General features: G+C 43.2%; 1 protein-coding gene across 4 annotated transcripts in view; it reads left to right on the forward strand.

Annotated features, from left to right (window-relative positions):
- LOC118385304 (echinoderm microtubule-associated protein-like 1) overlaps window positions 1–8,631 on the forward strand; it is a 35,191-nt gene extending 26,560 nt beyond the window's left edge. For all 4 annotated transcript variants that reach the window (XM_035772341.2, XM_035772350.2, XM_035772359.2 and 1 more), the window contains 13 exons: window positions 938–1,033; window positions 1,270–1,404; window positions 1,536–1,635; window positions 1,824–1,978; window positions 4,562–4,687; window positions 4,903–5,034; window positions 6,383–6,450; window positions 6,648–6,736; window positions 6,903–7,000; window positions 7,113–7,200; window positions 7,298–7,393; window positions 7,783–7,913; window positions 8,138–8,631. In XM_035772341.2, coding sequence (XP_035628234.1) covers window positions 938–1,033; window positions 1,270–1,404; window positions 1,536–1,635; window positions 1,824–1,978; window positions 4,562–4,687; window positions 4,903–5,034; window positions 6,383–6,450; window positions 6,648–6,736; window positions 6,903–7,000; window positions 7,113–7,200; window positions 7,298–7,393; window positions 7,783–7,913; window positions 8,138–8,263 — 1,440 coding nt within the window. In that variant the 3' untranslated portion in view covers window positions 8,264–8,631. The remainder of the gene's footprint in view (window positions 1–937; window positions 1,034–1,269; window positions 1,405–1,535; window positions 1,636–1,823; window positions 1,979–4,561; window positions 4,688–4,902; window positions 5,035–6,382; window positions 6,451–6,647; window positions 6,737–6,902; window positions 7,001–7,112; window positions 7,201–7,297; window positions 7,394–7,782; window positions 7,914–8,137) is intronic.
- Window positions 8,632–16,734: the final 8,103 nt, after the last annotated feature.

A 16,734-nucleotide genomic window follows, 5' to 3' on the forward strand; every position in this document is an offset into this window, starting at 1 on the left:
TTGACACTTGGCATTAAGGCCAAAGAATTCAACCTTGGTTTCATCAGACCAGAGAATCTTGTTTCCCATGGTCTGAGAGTCTTCAGGTGCCTTTTGGCAAGCTGCCGTGCTTTTTACTGAGGAGTGGCTTTCGTCGGGGCACTCTACCATAAAGGCCTGATTGGTGGAGTGCTGCAGAGAAGGTTGTCCTTCTGGAAGGTTCTCCAATATCCACAGAAGAACTCTGGAGCTCTTTCAGATTGACCATCGGGTTCTTGGTCACCTCCCTGACTAAGGCCCTTCTTCCCTTAATGCTCAGTTTGGCCGGGCGGCCAGCTCTAGGAAGGGTGATGATGGTGGGCACTGTGTTCCTGGGGACCTACAATGCTGCAGACATTTTTTGGTACCCTTCCCCAGATCTGTGCCTCGACACAATCCTGTCTCTGAGCTCTACGGACAATTCCTTCGACCTCATGGCTTGGTTTTTACTCTGACATGCATTGTAAACTGTGGGACCTTATATGGACCGGTATGTGCCTTTCCAAATCTTGTCCAATCAATTGAATTTACCACAGTTGGACTCCAAGTTGTCGAAATATCTCAAGAATAATCTATGGAAACAGGATGCACCTGAGCTTAATTTTGAGTCTCATAGCAAATGGTCTGAATACTTATGTGAATGTGATATTTTTGTTTTTAATAAATCTGCACACTTTTCTAAAAACCTGTTTTCTCTTTGTCATTGTGGGGTATTGTGTGTAGATTGAGGGGGAAAAATAATTGAATCCATTTTAGAATAAGGCTGTAAAATAACAATGTGGAAAAAGTCAAGGGGTCTGAATACTTTCCGAATGCACCTTTTTAGATGTTAAATATCCATAAATTGTCTGAAACAAATAGAGCTATTTATTTACATGAGATATATTAGATCTCTGACAAATTCCTTGTGCTTCAACAGAATGGTGGTGCTCATCTCTGTGCCGTCGATGACGCCAATGACCACGTCCTGTCTGTGTGGAACTGGCAGAAGGAGAAGCAGCTGGCGGATGTGAAGGTGATGAATCCTCACAGACTATACTACAGTATGCATGAGGGGAGCTGCTTTCCTTGGTATTGCATGGTGTATCACTGCAATAATGACTAGTCTTGATTGATCGCTTATCATAAATAAAGAAAAGTGAAGGCGTCAGCAGTGTAGGCTTGGGTATGAGTAAGTGTTGTTGTCTGTGGTGCGGTCAGTCACCATTGTCTGCAAGTTCAGGGGTCGAATTCTCCTCTCATCCCCTTCAGTGCTCCAATGACTCAGTGCTGGCCGCAGCCTTCCACCCCATGGACGCCAACCTGATCGTCACCTGTGGGAAGTCCCACTTGAACCTCTGGACCATGGACGGGAACACTCTCACCAAGCGCCAGGGGCTGTTTGAGGTCTGTCGATGACCGAAATACAACTGTTAACTTCTGCCTCCTGTTACAACTGATAACCGTAAAAAAATATATATTGTGTACACAAAGTACTTATTTGAATTATAACAGAACTGTTAAACCGTTTCTCCCAGAAAAACGAGAAGCCCAAGTACGTGCTGTGTGTGGCCTTTGCTGAGAACGGAGACACCATCACAGGAGACTCCAGTGGGAACATCTTCGTCTGGGCCAAAGGTCTGTTTGAAGACAATCACCTTATCAGCCTCCATAATTCAGTGCTCTGCAATCAGTCATTCAATTCACACATCCATTTCTTTACTTTCATGAAAGCAATTTATTAAGAATAAAGTACCAAACGCACAAGTCCACCTCAAACGTCCCTCCGTGAAGCATATTATTTGACAGCTGTTTGTGATTGACAGGTGGGAACCGAATCAGCCAGGTGGTGGCGAGGGCCCATGAGGGTGGGATCTTCTCCCTATGTGTGCTGAAGGACGGTACACTGGTGTCCGGTGGAGGGAAGGACCGCAGGATGGTGCTCTGGGACCACGACTATAACAAGCAGAGTGAGATGGAGGTGAGAGAGGAGGGTGTGGGTGACTCTGAAGGATGAGTAAACCTTATGCAGATAAGGACATGCTGTACTCTATATGAGCCAAAATCCAGACTGCTGCTGAGGTCATCACTTCCCTTGACTTTGTCCTTAGCACAGGACAGTTAGAAAGACCAAGTGTTTGTTAACTAAACGCAGCAAAAGAAGAAACGTCCATTTTTCAGGACCCAGTTTTTTAAAGATAATTAGTAAAAATCCAAATAACTTCACAGATCTTCATTGTAAAGGGTTTAAACACTGTTTCCCATGCTTGATCAATGAAACATAAACAATTAATGAACATACACCTGTGGAACAGTCGTTAAGAGACTAGCAGCTTACAGACGGTAGGCAATTAAGGTCACAGTTATGAAGACTTGGGACACTAAAGAGGCCTTTCTACTGATTCTGAAAAACACCAAAAGAAAGATGCCCAGGGTCCCTGCTCATCTGTGTAAATGTGCCTTAGGCATGCTGCAAGGAGGCATGAGGACTGGAGATGTGGGCAATAAATTGCAAGGTAAGATGCCTCAGACAGCGCAACAGGGAGACAGGACGGACAGCTGATCGTCCTCGCAGTGGCAGACCACGTGTAACCACCTGCACAGGATCGGTACATCCGAACATCACACCTGCGGGACAGGTACAGGATGGCAACAACTGCCCGAGTTACACCAGGAACACACTATCCCTCCAATAGTGCTCAGACTGTCCGACATAGGCTGGGCTTGTAGGTCTGTTGTAAGGCAGGTCCTCACCAGACATCACCAGCAACAACGTTGCCTATGGGCACAAACCCACCGTCGCTGGACCAGACAGGACTGGCAAAAAGTGCTCTTCACTGACGAGTCGCGGTTTTGTCTCACCAGGGGTGATGGTTGGATTCGCATATATCATTGAAGGAATGAGCGTTACACTGAGGCCTGTACTCTGGAGCGGGATCGATTTTGGAGGTGGAGGGTCCGTCATGGTCTGGGGCGGTGTGTCACAGCATCATTAGACTGAGCTTGTTGTCATTGCAGGCAATCTCAACGCTGTGCGTTACAGGGAAGACATCCTCCTCCCTCATGTGGTACCCTTCCTGCAGGCTCATCCTGACATGACCCTCCAGCATAACAATGCCACCAGCCCCCACAGAAGTGTCCGGGAACTTGCAGGTGCCTTGGTGGAAGAGTGGGGTAACCTCTGACAGCAAGACCTGGCAAATCTGGTGCAGTCCATGAGGATGAGATGCACTGCAGTACTTAATGCATCTGGTGGTCACACCAGATACTGACTGTTACTTTTGATTTTGACCCCCCCCTTTGTTCAGGGACATGTTATACCATACTGTTAGTCACATGTCTGTGGAACTTGTTCAGTTTGTCTGTTGTTGAGTCTTGTTATGTTCATACAAATATTTACATTACATTTGCTGAAAATAAACGCAGTTGACAAGTGAGAGTACTTTTTATTTTTTTTGCTTAGTTTATATACACTACTGTTCAAAGGTTTGGGGTCACCTTAGAAATTTCCTTGTTTTTCAAATAAAAAAATGTCCATTTAAGATAACATCAAATTGATCAGAAATACAGTGTGGACATTGTTAATGTTGTAAATATTGTTGTTGGAAACGGCAGATTTATTTTTATGGAATATCTACATAGGCGTACAGCAACCATCACTCCTGTGTTCCAATGGCACGTTGTGTTAGCTAATCCAAGTTTATCATTTTAAAGGGCTAACTGATCATTAGAAACCCCTTTTACAATTATGTTAGCACAGCTAAAAACTGTTCTTCTGATTAAAGAAGCATTAAAACTGACCTTCTTTAGACTAGTGGAATATCTGGAGCATCAGCATTTTGTGGGTTCGATTACAGGCTCAAAATGGCCAGAAACCAGGAACTTTCTTCTGAAACTCTTCAGTCTATTCTTCCTCTGAGAAATGAAGACTATTCCGTGTGAGAAATTGCCAAGAAACTGAAGATCTCGCACAACGCTGTGTACTACTCCCTTCACAGAACAGCGCAAACTGGCACTAACCAGAATAGAAAGAGGAGTGGGAGGCCCCGGTGCACAACTGAGCAAGAGGACAAGTACATTAGTGTCTGTTTCTCAAACTAGACGCCTCACAAGTCCACAACTGGCAGCTTCATTAAATAGTACCCGCAAAACACCAGTCTCAACGTCAACAGTGAAGAGGCGACCCTGGGATGCTGGCCTTCTAGGCAGAGTTGCTCTGTCCAGTGTCTGTGTTCTTTTGCCCATCTTCTTAATCTTTTATTTGTATTGGCCAGTCTGCGATGTGGCTTTTTCGTTGCAACTCTGCCTAGAAGGTCAGCATCCCGGAGTCACCTCTTCACTGCTTGACATTGAGACTGGTGTTTGGCGGGTATTATTTAATGAAGCTGCCAGTTGAGGACTTGTGAGTCGTCTGTTCAAAAACAAGGACATTTCTAAGTGACCCCAAACTTTTGAGCGGTAGGTAGTGTCTGTGTCCTTTGGGTAGTCGTAATGCAACTTGAGAATGACCGATGAGATGTATAGTTTTATGCTCGTTGCTGTCGTGTGTCGTCCTCTCTCTCAGGTGCCTGAGGCGTTTGGGCCAGTGAGAGCCGTGACTGAGGGGAAGCAGGGGGAGCTGTTAGTGGGGACCACCAAGAACACCGTCCTTACAGGCTCTTTCCCTGAAACACTCAACCCTATAGTACAGGTACACAACCTCTCAATTTCCACTGTAACTAGTTATTTCCTACGCTTCAGTAGGAAGTATATATCTGTTTTTACCTGTTTATAACCCCCATATTCCTCTTCTCTCCCTTCCTCTCTTACCGTTCTTCCTCATCGGTCTCCATTTTGCTTTTTCTGCACACGCAATACCCTTTCTCTATCATCTCACCTCTCTCGCCTCCTCTCTTAATCTCTTAGGGTCACACAGATGAGCTGTGGGGTCTGGACATCCATCCTTCCATGGAGCAGTTTGTGACTTGTGGCCAGGACAAGCAGGTCCACCTATGGGACACCAACTCCCATCAGCCTCTCTGGAGCAAGACCATCGAGGTTCTCAATCTTCCGACTCTTCTCTGTAGCTAGTCTCTTTTGAATATACACCAGCTTCCAGAAGAGAGTTGTAGTTTGGCGTAGTTGGTTCTGCTGTAATGACAAAGGCACCTGAAACAACATCTAGCTGTTTAGTGTATTTACATCAGTCCATAGTAAGTGTCCTGACTTCAAATCACATTTTATTTGTCACATACACATGGTTAGCAGATGTTAATGTGAGTGTAGCAAAATGCTTGTGCTTCCAGTTCCAACAATGCAGTAATAACCAACGAGTAATTTAACCTAACAATTCCACAACTACTACCTTATACACACAAGTGTAAAGGGATGAAGTATATGTACATGAAAATATATGAATGAGAGATGGTACAGAACGGCATTGGCAAGCTGCAGTAGATGGTATAGAGTACAGTATATACATATGAGATGAGTAATGTAGGGTATGTAAACATTATATTAAGTGGCATTGTTTAAAGTGGCTAATGATACATTTATACATCAATTCTTCCATTATTAAAGTGGCTGGAGTTGAGTCAGTATGTTGGCAGCAGCCACTCAATGTTAGTGATGGCTGTTTAACAGTCTGATGGCCTAGAGATAGAAGCTGTTTTTCAGTCGCTCGGTCCCAGCTTTGATGTGACTGCACTGACCTCTCCTTCTGGATGATAGCGGGGTGAACAGGCAGTGGCTCGGGTGGTTGTTGTCTTTGATGATCTTTATGGCCTTCCTGTGACATCGGGTGGTGTAGGTGTCCTGGAGGGCAGGTAGTTTTCTCCCGGTGGTGCGTTGTGCAGACCTCACTACCCTCTGGAGAGCCTTACGGTTGTGGGCGGAGAAGTTGCCGTACCAGGCGGCGATACAGCCCGACAGGATGCTCTCGATTGTGCATCTGTAAAAGTTTGAGTGCTTTTGTTGACAAGCCAAATTTCTTCAGCCTCCTGAGGTTAAAGAGGTGCTGCTGTGCCTTCTTCACCACACTGTCTGTGTGGGTGGACCAATTCAGTTTGTCCGTGATGTGTACGCCGAGGAACTTAAAACTTACAACCCTCTCCACTACTGTCCCGTCGACATGGATAGGGGGGTGCTCCCTCTGCTGTTTCCTGAAGTCCACGATCATCTCCTTTGTTTTGTTGACGTTGAGTGTCAGGAAAATAACCTCACACCACACTCCGAGGGCCCTCCGATTACCATCGTTGTTGGTAATCACTGTAGTGTTGTCTGCAAACTTGATGATTGAGTTGGAGGCGTGCATGGCCACGGGTAAACAGGGAGTACAGGAGTGTCTTGTATGTGATGGTGCACCAGGCAGTCCTGCTGATCCTCCATGTCTCCCTCCGTTCCCCAGGACCCAGGGCGTTGTGCAGGGTTCCACCCCAGTGGAGCTGTGCTGGCAGTGGGGACCATGACAGGAAGGTACTGTACATCTTCAGACACATTGGCTTACCAATCATCTCTTATTGGACAATGAAACGCTAACGGCACATGTCCCCATTTCGTTTAGACAGGATGAAGGATTTGGTATGGAATTTGAGTACATGGTGTCATTCCCCTGATACTATCAAATGGTCTCACTTACAGTATACTTCCTCATCCTGTCTGTGTGTCTGTAGGTGGTTGGTGCTGGACGCTGACACCCGAGACCTGGTGTTCATGCACACTGATGGCAACGAGATAATCTCTAATATCAAGTACTCCCCAGGTACTGTACAAGACACCGTCATTTACAATATCATACTGTGTATCCCAACTTAAATATACACATTGTTAATGGCTCCAATAAGTCTGAACAAAACAGTACAGGATTATACAGTATTCTTATCCTCCACCTCCTACATCCATTAAAAAAAGAACTCTCCTGCTCTTAGACGGCAACTTCCTAGCCGTAGGTTCCCATGACAACTTTGTTTACATCTATGCCGTGATGGAGAATGGCAAGAAGTACAGCCGCGTGGGGAAATGCACCGTAAGTAAGAAAGACTATCCCTTTTATGGAAAATTAAATCCTTCTATTTTCTGAACTATTACACTAACATTTTTGGGATTTGAAAAAAACCTAACTTTTTTTTCCTCCATAGGGTCACTCCAGTTTTGTCACCCATCTGGATTGGTCCGTCGACAGCCAATACATCGTAACCAACTCAGGAGACTACGAGATCTTATTCTGTGAGCCTCTTTTGTCCAAACGGATAACTCTCTGTCTACAACTGTAGTCTATGTTGTGTTGTGGTACATTCAAGCTCGTCTTCTGTTTGTGGTAAAGGGGAAGCTTCAAGCGGCAAACATGTGACGAGCATGGACCTAGTTCGTAATGTGGAGTGGGCAACATCCACTTGTGTTCTAGGCTTCAGCGTCTTTGGTGAGTCACCACTTCCTGTTTGGGGTAATGATGGCAAAACCAGACTGTAGCTTTATAAATCCAAGAAACAAAACGTATATGCTTCAACTGTAACTGAGTTCTTTACAGTCAGATCAGGTCACTCTAGCAATTGCAGATTGTGACAGCAGTCCAACCACTTTCAAAATGGAGCTGTTAGTCTTTGCAGTTGTATCAAGTGGAGTCTCTTGTTTCCTGCCTCTGGGCTGGTTTGGTTCGCAAAGTAAACAGTCTACCCACCTTTTGCGGAAGTATGCATTGAAAGTATAGGAACTTAAGCATGACTTTTTTTCACCGTGACCAGTGGGAACAAAACAAAAAAAGTTTACCCATCTATTTTGTTTTACTGCTACATCACTGGTTCTATCTAGGCGTTTGGCCTGACGGTGCTGACGGCACGGACATCAACGCCGTGTGCAAGTCACATGACTCCTCCCTGCTGGCCTCTGCTGACGACTTTGGCAAAGTGCACTTGTTCTCCAACCCCTGCTCCCAGCCAAGGGTACGCTTGTCGTCATTTACGTCTTATACGTTTTATTTGAGTGTTTTGTCATCCACTTAAGTTAACCTGTTTGCATCTTAAACGTATGGAAGTTAATCATTCGGGGAAACCCTTCCAATAAATCAATGTTTTTTTTTTTTTATGAAGTGGAAGTTAGGATCTTTCCAATGAATTTTTAACCTTTTGTGTCCGTCTCCCTTCTCCCTCCTTGTCACGACATGCAGGCCCCAAGCCATACCTATGGTGGCCACAGCAGCCATGTGACCAACGTTGCCTTTCTCCACGACGACAGTCACCTGATCTCCACCGGAGGGAAGGACACCAGCATCCTCCAGTGGGTGGTCGCCTAGACAACCCTGCTGCATCAGTCTCCACCGTCGCCTCCTGCCCACCAGAGGGCAGCAATGCTGTGCCTATAAAAACACCCACCTTTAACCCTCTCCTCTCTGCACATATGTTTGATGGTACTGTCCTGAGGTGCCACTAGGTGGGGCACTGACTTCAGAGAATAAGCATGTCAAGACTATTTTAAGGCTATTTAAACACAGTTGTCGCTGCTATTTATGTTGCAAAGGTCTATAAGAGGTATATCTGAGTGGCTGTGGTATTCTAATATTAACTGTATTGTGGTGGTGTGGCACCTAGCACTTAATACATATTTAGGAGTAAGCTTAAGCTGTGCTTTGCCTTCGTTTTGTTAATAAAGTTTCTAATCCAATCATGTTTGAATACTCTCTGATACTGTATTTAAAGAGCTATTTGCCAGAGGCAGTGATTCAAACGGTGTACAGCGACTTTAAAAGGTAGCGCTAAAATAATGATGTTGAATGTAATGTACAATTGCAAACCATCTTCTGACTTGCTTTAGTACTACCGGTATGTAGTCAATCTACTGCAGTGTACTCGTATCACTTCCTGCCAATGAAACATACAGAAGTTTCCCATTTACACCCAAGGCCTTTTCCACATGCCTAGAGAATACGTACTTCATTGTATTTTCAGAAGTGACCCCTGCTGTGTATTGCCGCTGTTCTCTTTAGACAGTCAACATGCTGACGACAATAACATCCCTTGTAACCTATTTGTTTGAAGGGTCAAGGCCTAGCCTGTTGTTATTGGTCATGAGGCTGATGTGGTGGTGACCTGTCAACACGTGCCTGATTAGCAAAGAGGAAGAAGATCATGGTAATCCTCTGAAACAGCATTAACGTCTCCTTGGGATCCTATTTGTTTTGCCCTCTGTGCTTCAATCGTATGGATGAAGTCGTGTTTTTTCTTCTCCTGTAACCCCTAGGTAAACAGACAATGTTCTTGATCACTGACCATTTGGAATCCTATTTTAGTCAGTACTTCAAAACACTTAAAGGTCGTCGTTAGCAAATACAATTTAAAGTACTTTGTTGTGTAGGGTTTTGCACCAAAAACCTCTGCAATCCTATTTGTGCATCAAAGCAATTGCTGTCCCACTTGAAATTGAATCTGTCAACTATTCAGAATACCTCACTCATCATTTTAAAAACATTCCCATGTTTTCCTGAAAAGAAACAAGAAAATGGTGGGGCATGTGCGTTGACTGTCGACATATACCAAACCCTGCTGTACTGTATTATGTGAAACGGATCTCTCCAAACCCAAGCTCAAGCAGGAAGGTTAGTGGATTTTAATCTTCAAAGAGGAAGTGCATATCTCTGATGCTGCGGTTGCTGTGTCAAAGCCCTGGTGTGTGGGAACACTTCTGCCTCTTTCCAGGCTGCCTCTAGTGGCTCCCTCCCTGGTCCTCAGTCACTGAGGTTGGGGGGTGGGGGTAATAATATCGACTTCTTGGGGGATACGAAACCATATTGCTGACATTTCTCGAGTGGAATTAGACGGATGAGACTCCCAGCAGCAAGTGCCGAGCAGTCGCTTGTTGAGTGGCTTTTGCTGTGTTTTCACTCAAAGATTAAAGCCCAGGCTCAAACTAGAACAACTTCGGTAATAGAGGGAATTTCAAAGGGGAGAGATGGGGTAAATGATCTACACTTTCTAAGGTTGATGACAAAAAGGATGTTCTTTGTGGTATAAATTATGATTTGGTAATTTTGAATAAATTGGCTTACCATAAAGTAGGTCTAAATGTTTTGAAGTGCCTGCTGCTTATCAGATGTCGAAATCAAGTAAAACAAGTAGTTTATTTTATTTCAGGATATTTTAAGATATTTTACATTGAACATTTAAGGTAGAACATCTTAAAATATCTTAATTAGATAAATTACTCGTATTAAGCCTTTTTAGGGTTAAAATAATTTTTCATGGTAAGAACTCACCCCACCTTCCCCCCACTAATTTTAAGTATTTTATTACTCAATGTAAGATTGCTTACATTTTAAACTTTTTGCAGTGTAAATAAATCTGAGTTGCTTTTTTCTGTCAGGACCATGGGCTCAAAGACAGAAGGATGCCTCAGACTCATTACCAATATATTTATCCATATTTAGCTCTAATACTTAAGTCTCTGATAAACACAACATATTACAGGTTTAGGCAAGATTCCAAATCTAGAAATGTAGACATAAGAATACAAATGAAATGCTATACCTTTTGTCTCAATTCGCTGCAATTGGCTTGTCTGTGTTTCTTTTAAATTCTTTCTAAAAAAAGTTTATTTTAAATCTCACAGCAAGGTGCCTGTCTGATGAATTGATGGGTTAACATCTGTAGTCCTAAGAATGGCCACAAGGGGGTTAGGGCTCCAGTCCAATATCAAGATCTATAAAGTGTGGTGCCCATTGGATGCCCAGTAGTAATTCAAGTCAATAGCCAATTCGGAGGAATCATTAATCGGGTTATCTCTTGAACCATTCAAGACCAGAATACTTCTGATTTATAGACATTTTTGGATCTCTGTGTATAAATATCATTGAATGGAATGAATCCTCTTAAAACAAAGTACATATTTTTAGTAGGAAAGTGGGAATGACTGTTGATGTTTACCCCTTAGAGATGGTGATTCAGGACAGAAAATAAGCAGATAGGCCAAAACAGATTCCAAGTAAAACCACAGCGGGTGGAAGAGTTTGACTTGGGTCTCCCACATAACATAAAATCACGCTTGACATCTATTTGACTCTTTGACACACGTCTAGCCCGTGCTGAGTCTGTTTACCAGGCTTCTGAACACACTGTGTTCCCATAGTCCACCACACTGTAGAGAAGCCATCTCCCTTTCACTCTCAACGAGGACCATTTAATTGATCACCTTCCATCACTTTCCAGTCTCTGGTCTTGTGTGCGGTATTTATGTCGGCCACTATGAATCAATCTCCAGCTGGATATACAGAAGAGATACACTGGGATTCCTTTTCCATTTATGGCTCGCTTGTGAATTATAGATGTTCCCTCACTTAGGTGCCCATAAACATTCTCTCTTCTACTTTATAGCCCTGACATCCCAGCAGACTGGATGAAAGACTAATTGGATCTCTCACCATCACAACGTAGACTCACAGGTCATGTGGACAGATGCAGTTTCTACAACACCCGAGTGAACACTGAGATGAAAAGTCTACAGTGGGGTCCAAAATTGACAGCCTTTATAAAGATGAGCAATAATGACTGTATGAAGTAAATAATTCAAATACTGAGCTATATTGTACGCTCCAACAAATTGGGAATTTATACTATTTGATGCTAATTCAATTGCGCAGAGAAAGACATTTTGTTTAACAAGGTAGGGGTCAAAATGATTGATTGTTTAGTATTTTGTCCCATATTCCTAGCACGCAATGACTACATCAAGATCGTGACTCTACAAACTTGTTGGATGCATTTGCAGTTTGTTTTGGTTGTGTTTCAGATTATTTTATGCCCAATAGAAATGAATAGTCAATAATCTATTAGTCATTTTGGAGTCCTTTTTCATTGGAAATAAGTATATAATTTGATAAACACTTTTACATAAATGTGGATGCCACCATGATTATGAATAATCCTGAATGAATTGTGAATAATGATGAGTGAGAAAGTTACAGAGAGTCAAAGATCATACCCCCAAGACATGCTAACCATGCTATCCAGAGTAGTGGCAAAGGCACAGGACGGCAGGCAGGCTCAGGGTCAGGTCAGGCAGAGGTCGGTAATCCAGAGTAGGTGCAAAGGCACAGGACGATAGGGAGGCTCAGGGGCAGGGGCATGCAGAGTGGTCGGGCAGGGGGGCTCAGAGTCAGGACAGGCAAAGGTCAAAACCAGGGGAGCAAGAAAAAGAGAGACTGTGGAAAAACAGGAACTGAGACAAACTGCTGGTTGACTTGACAAACAAGACGAACTGGCAACAGACAAACAGAGAACACAGGTATAAGTACCCAGGGGATAATGGGGAAGATGGGCGGCACATGGAGGGGGTTGGAGACAAGCACAAGGACAGGCAAAACATATCAGGGCGTGACAGTTTGTAGAAACCTGCCTGGGTGAAAAAGTCCCTTTAAATGTGGAAAGCTTTACGCTTCATTAATGACATATTTATGGTGTGCTTATAAATGCCTAATGAATGCTTCCTTATACAGTTAATGTAAATCATTACCAAATTGATGTGTAAATAATTCTCACTGTGACCTCTGTGAAACATTCTACCTGTGTAGACTGGATATAGTATTTATGACCTCTTCAATAGACCTGAGCTCTGCCCAGTACAAAAGAACAGGAAACAGAGGCTAATTTCTCTCCAGAATACATGTACCAGTCTCCTCTCTGGGAATATTTCACATATCCAGATACTACTATTTTAATTATGCTAACTTTTTATTAATAAATCATAGCAGTCGGCCTATGTTATGAAGTCATGGTCAGTAAAGGCTATTATCTCTTTACAAGAGACTACAGCATCATTAAAGCATGGTGATGCAGCAGTGTTCTGTCCAACATTCTGTTTACTATATGAGCTACTGGAAAATTGTACAACAAAAAAAAGAGCCTGGATTTGGCCTGGGTCAAACCCCTTGCCAAGACAAAAAGACACAGCTAGGAATGTATGCCCATAACAATAATTAATTGACACTACAGGGGATCCATATATGCACAGGCGTGCTTTTGAATTGGAATGTTGATGTTTCTGTATTGAATGGCTGCTAACTCGTGCATGATGTACACTGAGTGTACAAAACATTAGGAACATTTTCCTAATATTGAGTTGCACCCACTTTTGCCCTCAGAACAGCCTCAATTTGTTGTGCATGGACTCCTCAAGGTGTTGAAAGCGTTCCACAGGGATGCTGGCCCATGTTGTCTCCAATGCTTCCCACAGTCGTGTCAAGTTGGCTGGGTGTCAGCTGGGTGGTGGACCATTTTTGATACATACGGGACTGTTGAAAAGCCCAGCAGCGTTGCAGTTCTTGACGCAAACCGGTGTGCCTGGCACATACTACCATACCATGTTCAAAGGCACTTAAATAGTTTTTCTTGCCCATTCACCCTCTGAATGGCACACATACACAATCCATGTCTCAATTGTCTCAAGGGATAACAATCCTTCATTATCCTGACTCCTGCTTTTCATATACACTTGATTGAAGTGGATTTAACAAGTGACATCAGTAAGGGATCATAGCTTTCACCTGGATTCACCTGGTCAGTCTATGTCATAGAATGAGCAGGAGTTCTTAATATTTTGTACACTCCGTGTATATCCTGCAGTGCCTTGAAGCTCTGCAGTCCCCGACATTTGCTTACTGCTTGGCCCAGTGCTTGTAACGGTATAAAGTTCAGGCTTTTACAGGATTGAATGGCTGCGCATTCTGAACCCTGTTGAGAGCGAACCAGATAGCCGAGATCCCCTAAAACCTCTTGGTGGAGATTGTTCTAGTGCTGAAATCAGCCCATGCCTGAGCTCTGAGTAATGTAGTAACTGTTGTAGGCTACACTGTTGTATTGTGTGTGAACTAAAAATGGATACCAGTAACTGGATTATTATTATTTATTTTTGCATGGACACAATGTCCTCCTCCTGTCACAGTCTTGATTCATGTCCAGAACATACTGGGGGACTTGGTGGGAGGAGCTCATAGAATATAGTTGTTGTTTTTCTTCCAGTGGAAAAACTTTAATCTAGCAAATAAGTATTTGATCTGATGTGTAAATCTGTACACGCTACAATGCGTTGCTCCATAGGCTACTGTAGGTGGGTTACTATGACTCCAGGCCTGCATTTGACAAACCCCTTGCCTTTATCTCTCCCGTAGATTCTAATCTCCCTAGGCGATCTGTCTCCGCGTCTCTTTGGAGGTTTTGGTTTGATCAGAGCTGTTTGCGCTGTGCATTTGACACATTCCATTTGCTACAGTAGTGGGTCGGCAAGGCATAGTGGGGTACACTCTCTCTCTCTCTCATTCTCTCTCCCTCTCTTTATCTCTGGAGTTCATCTGGTGTAACACATGATGAATCTCTCTGAAATGGGTGCTATGCACCGTAAAATGAGGAAGGTAGCTCTTTTAATGGACTGGAATGACTCTGTTGTTGCTAGGATAGAGACCTTTTAGTGTGATGTACAGAAAGATGGGCCGTGATTTCAGCAGGTTTCATTTCACATTGAATCTCTCTTATGGTGTTGACCATTATTTTCCAATCATTTATGTCTTGTTCATGGCTACAATTGAATCACTATCACTATCACTCTCACTCTCTCTTTCTCTCTCCACCACCTCATTACATAGAGTGCTGGTATAACAGTTTATTTGAAGTATCCCACTGTTGAGGTGAACCTATAAATGTTTCAATATTATGAATATGAAGTACTGTTTTCATTCACAACTATGCCCCGGGATCCAGCCCAAAACCCCATCTTGGCTGTGACGGTAACAGCACTTAAATCTTCTCTGAGGTACGGTGCATTCAGAAAGTATTCAGACACCTTGACTATTTCCACATTTTGTTATGCTACAGCCTTATTCTAATATTGATGAAAATATTAGTTTTTCTTAACAATATACACACAATACCCCATAATGATGAAGTGAAAAATGTTTTTTGGAAATGTTTGCAAATGTGTTAAAAATACATTTAAAAATACATTTAAAAAAACAACTTATTTACATAAGTGTTCAGACCCTTTGCTATGAGACTCGAAATTGAGCTCAGGCGCATCCTGTTTCCTTTGATCATCCTTGAGATGTTTCTACAACTTGATTGGAGTCCACCTGTGGTAAATTCAATTGATTAGACATGATTTAGAAAGGCACACACCTGTCTATATAAGGTCCCACAGTTGACAACACATGTCGGAGGAAAAACCAAGCCATGAGGTCGAAGGAATAGTCCGTAGAGCTACGAGACAGGATTGTGTCGAGACACAGATCTGGGGAAGGACACAAACATTTCTGCAGAATTGAAAGTCCCCAAGAAGAGAGTGGCCTCCATCATTCTTAAATGGAAGAAGTTTGGAACCACCAAGACTCTTCCTAAAGCTGAGCAATTGGGGGACATCCCTTGGTCAGGGAGGTGACCAAGAACCCAATGGTCACTCTGACAGAGCTCCAGAATTCCTCTGTGTAGATGGGAGAATCGGCCATTCCGATTAAGCGGTCGACCTCTAATCCAGACCTTATGAAAGTTGCCCAGTATACCCTTAAACTTGTAATAAATCAAATCTAGTGATACATAACTTGACATTGTGGGAAGATAACCAACCTTCCAATTAATGGAAATGCACTTCTTAGCCGCTATAAATGCTTGGTTACACAGTTTCCTCAGATAACAGTTTCCAGTATCAACGTTTCCAAGCAAACAAAAACAGAGAGAAGGGAGAATCTGTGGACATGCTGAGATAAAAGAACATATGCATAACATATGCAAATATATCCCTTTGGGGTTGTATATGGAATGACATGACTGCACGTAAATCAGTTTCACTGGCATATATTACGTTCTATGGATGGCCTTAAACGACAGTAATTTATGTCTGAGATGATATGAACATGACGGGGCATTCAAACATATCTGTATCCATTCATCATCATCATCCATAGCTTATACCAGGTCACCTCACATTTTAGTTTGACATGTTTTTGTTTTGTGTCATCGAGAAAAGCTTTTATCAAACCTTGATACAGTTTGGATATCAACTGTATCAGACTGCCTTTAAACATTATCTGGCTTGTCCAGTGTTTTGCTGCACAGAGAGAATAAAGTGTTGTGCCTGCAAAAATGTATTTCCCTTCCCTGGCCACCTGACCCTGCTGAGATCCCTGTCGCCATCTGATCCTCCTAAAATGAGGCATGATAAAGAATGACCTTGGTGTACATTTAGAAATATTATACAAGAATAGAATCAATGGTTCAATATTAGAAATGACCATTATTCCCAGATCCCAGACTGTAGCTTTAAACTGCTGTCCTGTACAGATCCACAGATGATGCAAACTCCATTGCACTCCATAATGCCCTTTCCCACCTAGACAAAACACCTATGTGAGAATGCTATTCATTGTGTGCTCAGTCCACTCCTGTACAACCTGTTCACTCAGGACTGCACGGCCAGGCACAACTCCAACACTGTCATTCAATTTGGCAAACTGCAAGGCTATTCAACAAGCTAAGCGTCAGTACAGAGACAAAGTAGAATCTCAATTCAACGGCTCAGACACAAGAGGCATGTGGCAGGGTCTACAGTCAATCACGGACTACAAGAAGAAACCCAGCCCAGTCACGGACCAGGATGTCTTGCTCCCAGGCAGACTAAATAACTTTTTTGCCCGCTTTGAGGACAATACAGTGCCACTGACACGGCCTGCAACGAAAACATGCGGTCTCTCCTTCACTGCAGCCGAGGTGAGTAAGACATTTAAACGTGTTA

This window comes from Oncorhynchus keta, chromosome 1 (genome assembly GCF_023373465.1).
Source record: "Oncorhynchus keta strain PuntledgeMale-10-30-2019 chromosome 1, Oket_V2, whole genome shotgun sequence".
Lineage (NCBI taxonomy): Eukaryota > Metazoa > Chordata > Actinopteri > Salmoniformes > Salmonidae > Oncorhynchus > Oncorhynchus keta.